Source organism: Diadema setosum, chromosome 7 (assembly GCF_964275005.1).
Source record: "Diadema setosum chromosome 7, eeDiaSeto1, whole genome shotgun sequence".
Classification (NCBI taxonomy): Eukaryota; Metazoa; Echinodermata; class Echinoidea; order Diadematoida; family Diadematidae; genus Diadema; species Diadema setosum.
In genome coordinates this window covers 6,660,747-6,672,042 of record NC_092691.1, presented here as the reverse complement: position 1 = coordinate 6,672,042, position 11,296 = coordinate 6,660,747, and the positions used below count along the sequence as shown (strand labels likewise).

The following is an 11,296-nucleotide window of genomic DNA, read 5'->3' as shown; positions in this document are numbered from 1 at the left end:
ACTTCACTGGATTCAAGTTTTGAACTGAAGGTACCCTGGTAGCACACTAATAGCATTAGGAGTTAATGTCAAACTGTAACATCACAAGATACAATAAAGATAAGGCATGGCAGTGTGGCTGGCAATGAAGCCCGAAGAAACAAGCACATAGGCTTCAATCGTGGCAGGACAGGCTGGTTAACAAACAATAATCTTGCAATTAGCATATCATTTGGGGGGGGGGGGGCACAAAACAAACTTTCTAATACCTCAATAAATCACAATTCATCTTTCTGTCTGCCCTACAATGCTCTACAAACTATTGCACTCCATTATACTCATGCTGCACTACAAACACGATGCCATATTTCCCCTGAAATATCAACAGTAAATCATTCAATCTCGAAGAATATTCCACAATTTTAACTTTCTTTTTCATGTAAAAATTAATACCCGCTGTTGTATTTGGTGAACAGGGCAAACTTTGTACAATACATGTTTAGAGATCTCTTCATGCAAATGTTGCAGCAATTATATGATGTATACATCATGTACTATTTAAGCAATACAAGACCAAGATCACTCTAGTTTTTGTGAATCAATGAAACATACAACACCACATTGTATATTGTAGTAAAATCCCTTACACTATCTTTCATTTTCTGTTCAGACCACTTTTTAGCTATACATCTCAATCTGAATGAACACATTTCCTTTTTACACTGTTCTAGCTTGTGGTCATTTGCATAACTCAGTGATTTTCAGAGAATTGATATCTCAAGCATATTTGTAGAGTTAAATAAATAGTTGATATACACACATTGTTGAAATATACAAAGGTTTCTCATATTATGCAATTACTGAGTTACAATCATTGCACTAATCTACAATTTAAATGATTGCCATTTCCAATTGCACAAATAAATGATTAACATCTGTCTTACATTACTGTATGCAGCGCTGACTGAAATAGGTACTGTCTAAAAAAAATTTAACATACACTCATAGCTGAATCAAACATAGAGCTGAATTCTGGTAATATTAGTCACACTCATAACCTCACAACCAAGGTGCTTATTAGCATGCATTTCCTTTTTCTGGTAATTTCCAAAGAGCATTTCCTTCTATGATGTACATTGTAACTTTGAATGTGAGATATGAAAGTGCAAGGCTATTTATCCTTAAACTCAGAGATTAGACTGTGTCTATCTTAACTAATGCAAATTTTGAAATGAATGAATGAATAATAAATGAAAATGAATGAATAAATAAATAACTAACTAAATAAAAATAAAATAAACAAATGCATCAATACATTCATAAATAAATGCATAATTACAATTAAATCACAAATAAATAAATAGGTTAGTAAATAAATTAATAAGTGAACAAATTAAATCAATAGCATAAACTCAGCAGGTACAATATCATACCATATCTAATTATCTTTTCTTTTTTTTTAAATAGTGTGTGGGGGGGGGGAAGAGAGTTAAATGATGCTACTAAAACATGAAAATGCAACAGAAGGCCATCTACTGGCAATTCTTGGAGCAACCGTTTATCAGATATGAAATCAAAGCATCTTCTCAAGTAACTCATTTAATGTGCAAAAAAAAAAAATGTATATACCGGTATATCATGTACCATTTTAGGCCCTGCATCTTAGAACAATCCTATGGAATTCCACGCTCATGCTCAAAAGCTTCCATAAAATTCAAAGCATATTTTCACACCCACCCAGATACAACACTGTAGGTTGATCAAGAAGGTTAGGAACAAGTTCAGGCTATCTACCTTGTGCCTGTTTCACATTTAAACAAAATAATTTTTGTTATAAAGACAAACATTACTGTTCTGCCTTCATGTTCCAACTGGTAATGCTTCCTCTGCAACGTCTGATATAAACAGAGCATTGGTCTGCCTTCTGTTGCTCCCACGTACATATTTACAAGTTTATTTAAAACATCCTACAAAGCAGTCATGTAGGTCTGCGATCTGGTCCCCATAACAGGTGACTTTTATATGCATCAATGTACTGGAATGCTTTCTATAAAAGAGAATAGTACTAGTTACTTACCATACACTGAAATACAATATACATTCACTCATAAAATGATACACGTGTAAGGTGTAAACTGTTCAAATTTGAAGCACAAGGTAAATAAGGTAGCTAGTCTCTGCTCAAAGGGTAGAACTGCATTATCGAACGGGATACCTGATCCATAAATCATTCTTTGCAACTGACATCACAGCGAGAAAGTGTGTGGCATACAGCTTCCAACAACGGTGCAGTGGAACCTTGTTATGAAGAGGTCAGAGGTCATTTCATGAAGCGTTTTGTCAGATATTTATTCATTTATTTATTTTTCATAAACTGTTATAAGCTACCAAAATTCTACAATCTGATTGGCTGAGAGTAATTTGTCGGAAAAATTATCCGACCAAAACGTTTCATGAAATGCCCTCCAGATATCACAAAACATTCTTCAAATGTGATTTCATAGGTTTAATCCTTTCATATTTCTGTATGTTTGTACCCTGATAAAGTGAGAAACCTGATAATTATAACGAAGTAATTGTTGTGGTTTTGAGGTCATCGTTATAAGATTCTCCTGTATACTGCACTTAAAAGCGCTGACTGACCCATACTGCACTCATAGGTTTGTCAAACATGCACACTAAATTGGTTTCTTGTAAATGCAGTCTAACCCTGTTTGATCTCTGCACCATGCCCCCAAACATCTGATATGAAAAACATGAAATAATTCAATTCTAAAGTAAGCCTCCACCAAAGTAATACACCCCTTCAATAGTAGTCCCAACCCCAGCCTTTAAATCCGAATCCAACTCCTACCAATTCTTGAGTTTCATTATCAGGGAACATGAAAATCAGACAAAAATTACTAAAAGATCTGACTAGAGCAATTTGAATATTACATCACCTATCATTCAAACAGATAAGCCAGTAGCGTTGGCTAACTACCTGGGCAGATATGACGCAGCAAACTAACATGACAAATTTGTGCGAGACAGTCTGCAAAACCACTGCCACATCTTTTGACGGACAGCTTGACAATAAATACTATGATATACTTTTTGTTTTGGTAAAAACGACATACACAAAATGACCTACAGCACACGGAACAAAGTCAAAGATCAGTTGTCAAATAGGAATTTAGAGAAAATTTTTTAAAAAGGCTTTGTAAGCTGGATTTCCTACCTAAATCTTTAAAATGTCGCAGCACACAAAGCGTTTTGAGCTCATTAACAGCAGTTATGGGCTTATGAAGTACAAATAGGTCTTCAAATAGTCCATATATGTCAATAATTTATTTTGTTTGTTTTGTACAAATGTTTAACCTTTTCACAGTCACTAGTATTAGGAGGCAAAATCAATACAGAGTTGTTTTTGTGTTTGTGTGACACCAACTCTTTTATGTATACTCACATACAATTTGCATATATTTGTATTGGCATTCCCATATGGGGTTTGATTAAATAAAAGCAACATGCATGTGTGTATTTATGTAATTTGTACATTTTTGTGCACTTGCATCATACATTAAGTTTATTACAGCAGTAGGGGTAGAGACTCAGCTTTGACACATTACCATATTTCTCTTTTGCAGGTTGCTACAGTGTTTTGACAAATAAATTGATACTTCAACATTTCCTTAATGCTGCTTTTTTTTTTTTTATTGATCACATTCTAACAATTTATTTCACCAATTTTGCTAAATCCGGTAAGCTCAATTAATTCTGCCATATTTTTCAAGCTCAAAATTGTACTTTGATTACCTTGACTGCATGATCCCTCATGTACAGTTGCATACCCCATTCAACATACATCATATTTGATAGTCACTTACAATGTAGCACTACCCTCCTATTCTATCAAAATGGCTGTGGCCCCTTTCACACTCACAAAGGGAGGGGGGGTCCATTTAATAAGCATAGCCGTGCACATGTGTGCCCAAAGAGCACTATCTTAAAGATGCAATCCTTGCTGATCGCTCCTATTTTGCGAGTATGAAAAGGGGGTACAGGATATCCAAGAACTTGGGCCTTCCTTTCTCCCAACCAGCGACAGCTCCCCTCCAAGGAGCTGGACAGAGGGTCTAGGCCCAGATTCTGAGGGTGTAGTCCCAGCTGCCGGTGCACATGGCAGTGCCGTCGGGCGAGACGCGGAGGCAGCTCACCCGGTTCTCGTGCCCGTACAGCATGGTGAGACGGTGGCCCTTGAGGGTGTCCCATATGTTGACGGAGTAGTCATTGTAGCCCACGAAGAGAAGACGGCCTAGCGGAAAATCGAAAAGCATAGGAAATAATTAAAAGTAGAGCAAAAATCACATCTTTTTACAATGACTTTGAGAGGGATGGGAAAATGTCACTCTTTTACTTTCATTGATCATACCAGACAGAATCATTGTTTTTTTTTCACCTGTTGAATGATTATATCATCAACACATACTCACACATAATTTAATTATGTGTTATGCATTTTTTGTTTTTTTCAAATTAGTTGGAGAAAGAAAGTCAAACTATGTCAAAATCAAGGTGCAAATTTAGTCCTACGAAGAAATTAAGTGTACAATGTCACTTACACTGTATGTTGGTAATTTAGCCAGGGGGGTTATTTTTAACTGCAAATGCTTGATAATAATAATAATAATAATAATTGCATTTATATGGCGCTTCATACTGACGTTTCTAAGCGCACTTTGCTACTCATACAAATAGATTAGAAAACACAATAACATTAACAAAATCAGCGTTAACAGTAACAAAAGAAGAAGAAAGAAAAGAATAGAATAGTCTTTTAGTTAAAGGAGACCTCTGAATGATTTTCAGACTTAAATTTCAGAGTATTGGTTTCTCTGCTCAAGGACCAAAATAAATTCCACAAATCTATACATGTAGCTGTTGATTTATGTCTTACAACATGATGTGAAATGAAAATTGTCTGGAATGCCCCTTTAATGGGTTTGGGCTCACATTACATCAGACACATTGACATTGGTGGATAAGCCAAAATAAGAAAAAACTACTACAGATAAAATGAAATATTTTCTCAAAGACAATGCAATGTATTCAACAACAGACTTACCACTAAGAGAGAAGTCAAGTGATGTAGCTCCAAATATGATGCTCTCCTTGCTGTAACAACTAATCTCACGGTCTGCTCGCAGATCGTACATACGACACTGCATGGGCAAATATACATCAAAGATGACAGTAGCATTAAACACTCCAAGCAATTTGGTGATGGTCTGGATCTGGATCATGGTTTAAGTCATGACGGGTTTACGCACACTTCAGGCCAGTTTACGACTACTTTGCACACTGGCACGGCTCGAGTCGTGCCAATGCGTGCCACAAAATTGTGCAAGTGTCAGCCTGGCTTTACTCTGAAAAGCTCAGGTTGAGCATCACTCGGAACATGACTGTGAATGAAGTGCCGCTTAGTCCAAAAACAAACGCTTTTGTAAAGCTATTATAAAAGCATTTGTACGTATTACTGATGTAAGCTCTTCGGGCACTTTATTCCACTCTCTTGCCATATGGGGAAAATATGAGAATAGATGAGATCTGAGAGTGGAATCAGCAGTGAGCATTTTTATAAAATGTCAAATAAAGACAAACTTCTTAATTCACTCCTCATAATCTAATCACCAATTATTGTAAAACCAGAAATTTTCACGTGCATGAAAGTTTCATGAATTCTACAAGGAGCCAGGATTTGCAAGAGTAAAACGCATGCAATAGATTATGTCTACACAATGCACTGAATGCCAGTGGCAATTTGCGAAAGCTTCATGCCGCAAAAAAGGCCATCGGCTCCAATTCGGGAAAGTTTCATGTCACGAATATTTCTGGTTTTACAGTAGCAAAGGGCACACTTTCTAGGAACAACAGACTGTATACGTCAAATATTTCGCAAGGTTCATATTTTCGTGAATTTCGTGAATCAGGTGCTGTTCGCGAATTTAAAGACACACTAAAATATTGACTCTGATCCCAATATGAATGTGACATGCACATATACAATCTCCATTCAGTACTGCAATCCACAATCGTGAATTCAACCACTCGCGAAATCGTTGTGAAGTCCTGATTCGCAAAAATTTAGACTCACTAAATATATGGCGTAAACAGTATTCTGTCCACACAACAAATTGCAATGTAAGTAACCAACGTGATCAGACAAATCCCAACTACACCTGTATTTCAACCTACCGAGGCGTCGTCTGACGCGGTGGCAAAGCCATCTCCACTGGGGAAGAATCTGATGGCGTTGATGTCAGAGTCATGGCCCTCAAAGGATTGCACACACTGACCTGTCCTCATGTCCCATACCAGGGCCTGTTTGTCACAGCCCTGCACAATTTACAGCACAAACATGAAAATGAGTTATGGAGATGATACCTGCTAGAGTTCATGACATCACCATCAATTTCTCTCTGAGGGCTGTCGACTTTTATACATTAACATCAAGGAGATGCAAAAGTATCAATAACTCACTAATCAGGGGGGTTAATATTCTCTTGTTAAAATATAAAGAAATATTTAATTCTTTAAATTAATTTTATTCAAATGATCCTTTTTTGCCATCTCTTCCTACTTTTCCTTGTCATCATCACCATCACTATCTAGATTGTCATGAATATCATCAGAAATAATTACAACAGACTATGAACAATACTACATGGATTTGGCTTGCATGAATTCCAAACCCCAAGCAAATATCTTCATGATTTTCTATACACATCACGTGTGTATGTCATTGTATTCATGTGAGAGCATGTGTGCATGCTAATGCAGTTAGCTTTTTGCGCAGGCCATTTATACCTTCAAATGGATCCTTTGTTTGTAAACCGTAATCAAATGCGTGTACCTACTAATGTATAATGTACGTCACTTATCGTCTACAGTGAGACATAATGTGCACATTGATGTGCATGTTGTGCAGTTATGTACAGTAAAGCAATGGCAAAGTGCAGATTTAAGGACACAAGAATATGTTTTCGAGCTGCATGGTATAAAAATTTATTCATGCAAAAAAAAAAATACAGACGTTTACAGTTCCTCACATCTCATTCTACACACTGCATGCAGCACTCCTCTACTTCCTAGAAGATGACAATATGAGACAAGCACATTCGTCTACTCACTCCAGACACAAATGTATTGCACGCTTCGGACGGCGACAGGTCCAGTGCCATGGCATCAGCGTTGTGACCGTGGAAACTCTGCAGGAGCTGGCCACTCTCCACATCCCACAATGCACAGGTGCTGTCTCCACTTCCTGTCAGAATCTGAAATTTGAAGAGCATAGCCCCCTTGCACTCAATATAACAATACTGACTATAAAACTCAGTTTTGCTACGTATGTTTGACTGACAAAATCAACCTCCAGTTAACCCTTAAGCAACTGAAGATGTACATAATGGCCTATTGTTCCCTGGAAAGTATAGCAATATCACTCTCATTTTGACAACTTCCTATATTACGCAAAATAGTCCACAACATGTTTATTTTTGTTTATCATAATCTATGTTCATTTGAAAGCCTATCAAGATTTTACAAAGAGACTTGTGCATCACAGAATTCTGACATACTTTTGTTGACCTTTAACCTCTTTCAAATTTCACAATTTTTCTATATGAAAACAATGACAATGGTAAAGCTTAAAACTAAAAAGAAAGTGGACAGGCTGTTTCGGGCATTTAAGAGAGTAATAAGATGGGCGGTTTGGGGCAGTTCAGTGACTAATGGGTTGAAGTTGAGCGTCCACTCCTCTTTGATCTTTGGCCATGTTCCAGTGCTTGAAATCAAACCAAACTGAACCACACAGTACCGTGGCAGATTACAAGCGTTCGAGCACTCTGTGGAAATAGCGCACCTCAAGAGTTAGTTCAGACTCCAGTCAGAGGGCTTACGTGTTTTGTAGCAACACAGACATGCACCTGGCGAGTGTACGCTACATACAGGTGTCCCAAACAAAGAGAATGAACTCTTTGTATCATGACGTAGTGTGTGTTACACGCATTCTCATGTTAACAGCTGGTAAGGACCGCTTTTGGACCACTTTGCGTTCGAGCGCTCTGTGACACTGTACTGTATGATACGGTACACTTTTGGAGCACATCGGGAAGTGGTCCACTTTTGGCACAATGTGGTACAGTACAGTACACTTTGGGAATGTACAAATGTTCTTCTGGGGCACAGACACCTGCCCGAGTATACTCGGGAATAGTCTTCAACGAGTTAAGGAGAGCACATGAACACACCCTTTGACATCCCAACCAGAGAGAATGTTCGCACACTTGGCCAAATAGGTCATGTCTCCCCTCATATTAGGGAGATTTAAAGGGATCCATCCTACCACTCACCTGCTGGTCAGAGTTCATAAAGGTGCAGCAAGACACGTAGCTGGTGTGCATGGCCACAGCTCTCTTCTTGTTGCTGGACAGATCCTCTTCCTGGGTCAGCTGGTACACTGAACATTTGTTGTCTAGACCACTGGAGGACGACAAACAAACAAAAAGTGACGTCTTTCATCTACAATGTCACAATTCTGGATAACACTGTCTGTTGGGCAGTAAACCTAGAATTGTCTATCACATCTAAGTATTCTTACAGTAATTTTCACATTAAAAAGAGTGGATATAATATCCGGTCTACAGCAGCGGATTTGCTAGAGTTGGCATGGCAGTGATTTATTCCTTAAAAAAAATAATTCAATGATGTACCCACAGATAAACTGACATCAAGCAAATTGTCACGATGAATCAAAATTTGAAATAATTCACACAAAAAAAAGCATTTTAACAAACCCTTGTCACTTTAATACACAAGTTAACAGAATGAAATGACAAAGTCAACACCACTCAATACAAGGGTATGACTCCTCTTCAAAATCTCTCCACTATGCAAAGAAACAGAATTGGTAAGATAATATTTAAGACTTAAAGTCCTGTTGCCTACTAAATACTGAACTTACCCACAAGCCACCATAGTCCCAGATGGAGCATAGGAACAAGCCATCACCCAGGTTGTTGGCATTGTTATTGCATGTTCCTGTCAGAGAGAGAGATCAGCACAGTTGTAATGGAAACAGACTTAAAATATACTTCATCTTACATTTTGTAGAGTCCTCTTTTTTTTCTGATGACTTTTAGTGACCTTGCTTGGTAACTGATAGTTCTGTAAATTAATTGAAAATTGATGTATGATTTATTTCCACACAGAGGCATTTTAAGCTGTGATTCTGGAAATGACAGTCAACTGCTTATGATGCACTTGCTAACAGACCAAATACTTGCTTACAGGCTTGATGTATAAGATCTTTGTCTTTTACTTCAAGTTGGTGTAAGCTTGAAGGAATATACATACAATTTATGGTAGAAAATCAACAAGTATTACCAAGCACGTCATACCAGGTTTTTCTTATTATCCTTAACACATACTGGAAGTATTGAAACAGGTGACATATTCTTACTACCTGTAAATGCTACATTTGTACAGACCCTTTGAATGAAAAAAAAAAAAACAACAACAACTATTACCTTTAGATATGTTGGATGCTGTAAATTATATTTGTAACTCAAACAAGAAAATGAGGCAAAATAAATCAACATGAATAATTCTAGCCATCTTCATGAAAGAAGCTTACATCATGTCTAGAAATAGACTTAAAGGTTTATTATGATGATGTGGTCGACACATGTAACTACTGTATAACACTGGAAATCCTTTCAAAGTGTGAAGGTCTTGAAGGAAATTGTCCGTGCCGTTGAGTGTTTGTGGAAATAAATGCTGGGGAGGAGGAAAGTTAGTTGGGAGTGGTAAGGGGCGTGGCAAACCTTGTTGGTGGTAAAGGCGTCCCAGACGATGACCTTTCCGTCTTGTGAGGAGGTCACCATGTGCCGCTGGTCTCTCGCCCAGTCCAGGCAGAGCACCTTGCCCTGGTGACCCTTTAGGATACGTCGTGGCTTCAGGTTCAGCGGCGGAAGCTGCTCCAGCCGCTGAGCCACGGTGTACACTGTGGAGAAACAGAATCGGTGTTTAGTGTTTCCTTTCCGGCTTCCTCCTCCTGTTTTGCTCCCCCTCCCCTATTACTAAATTACAACAATGTCAATTTGTTACTAGGCACCTACATTGAATATCACAAGACTTTGGAAATTACCATGTAAAAAGGGCAGTAATAACATGATCATGTCTGTACAATACAACTGCTGAACACTGCATACCTGTGACTCACTAGGATCACACATGACATTGTCATATTTTCTGCAAGCTTCATCCAAATCCGTTTGCAACTTTCAAGTAATTTTGCCGACAGACAAACACACAAACAAATGCCAACAAAAACATACACTCCCTGCCCTTGGCAGAGCCAGAGGTAAATCTATAATAAAGCAAGACTCTCTGTTTTATTGCTCCAAACTTTAAAAGTCCATGACCATGCATGCGTTTAAATTTGTTTTGAATCGTTGATCGCAACAGTGAGAAAAAAAAAAGTAATATGAAGCAAGCTATCAGCACCTTCTGTTGAAATCCATACATAATGTAAAATCGGAAGGTTTACTTCTAGTACTATAGGTCTACTAGCCTGTTCGCAGACGTGTCCCCCAGTTTTAAAGCTTAAATTTACATGTTCATCAGTACCGATACGATACCGTTTGAGACGTAGAAGAATCTACATCACAAATGTGAATACACCGGACTACGCTACAGGCATTACCACTGACTACTATGGGAATGCAAAATTTGCACAACGCAAAGGTTAAAAAAAAATGCCAGTCCTGCAAGAATTAAATCGAAAAATAGAATGAATACATACTTTCTACGTCATTGAGCTTTCTCCTTTCTTCCAGCAGCTTCTGCTTCAAGTTCTCTGCTTCCCTTGTAAGCGCTGTCAACGTTTCTTCTTTTACGGCATTCCCATCTGTAACAGCCATTTTGGTAGAATGTTGTTATCGGATCATCACCAGCAAAAGATATGAAGAGAAGGTCGCGTTGTGTCGGCAAACGTTGCAGGACGACAAAAGTGCGCATGCGGAGTATACGTACTGGATAATATAAAATAAAAAACAAAAATAAAAAAGGGGGAAAAGGGGCGAAAAGATGTGTGGTTTGAACGGGTCCCACCGACAAGAACCCGTGAGAATATAAAATTTATGCGGGTAGTTGGGCCAGCAGACAGTGAGTATTAATTGTCGACAAGGATACCACGAAATCCCCGCTTATCGGTATCACTGACTAAAGCCAAAGGTTTTCTGAATTTAGAAGGAAACAGATCAACACAGCCTAG

The 11,296-nt window shown here is 38.0% G+C and overlaps 1 protein-coding gene across 1 annotated transcript; it reads right to left on the bottom strand.

Annotated features, from left to right (window-relative positions):
* Positions 1-3,756: 3,756 nt before the first annotated feature.
* Positions 3,757-10,963, bottom strand: LOC140230410 (guanine nucleotide-binding protein subunit beta-5-like). Its single transcript, XM_072310559.1, has 8 exons — positions 10,826-10,963; positions 9,846-10,024; positions 8,984-9,060; positions 8,373-8,502; positions 7,152-7,295; positions 6,217-6,357; positions 5,087-5,183; positions 3,757-4,276 (listed from the first exon to the last, which is right to left on the bottom strand). The coding sequence occupies exons 1-8, from the start codon at positions 10,941-10,943 to the stop codon at positions 4,098-4,100; spliced, it is 1,065 nt and encodes a 354-aa protein (XP_072166660.1). The 5' UTR covers positions 10,944-10,963; the 3' UTR covers positions 3,757-4,097.
* Positions 10,964-11,296: the final 333 nt, after the last annotated feature.

Excerpts from the sequence above, each read along its gene's own strand:
- LOC140230410 (XM_072310559.1), bottom strand. The coding sequence starts at position 10,943 with ATGGCTGTTACAGATGGGAATGCCGTAAAAGAAGAAACGTTGACAGCG. Across the intron at positions 7,296-8,372 it reads TTATGAACTCTGACCAGCAG|ATTCTGACAGGAAGTGGAGA; the intron begins GTGAGTGGTAGG and ends TTCAAATTTCAG. Across the intron at positions 6,358-7,151 it reads GCAATACATTTGTGTCTGGA|GGCTGTGACAAACAGGCCCT; the intron begins GTGAGTAGACGA and ends TAAATTGTGCAG.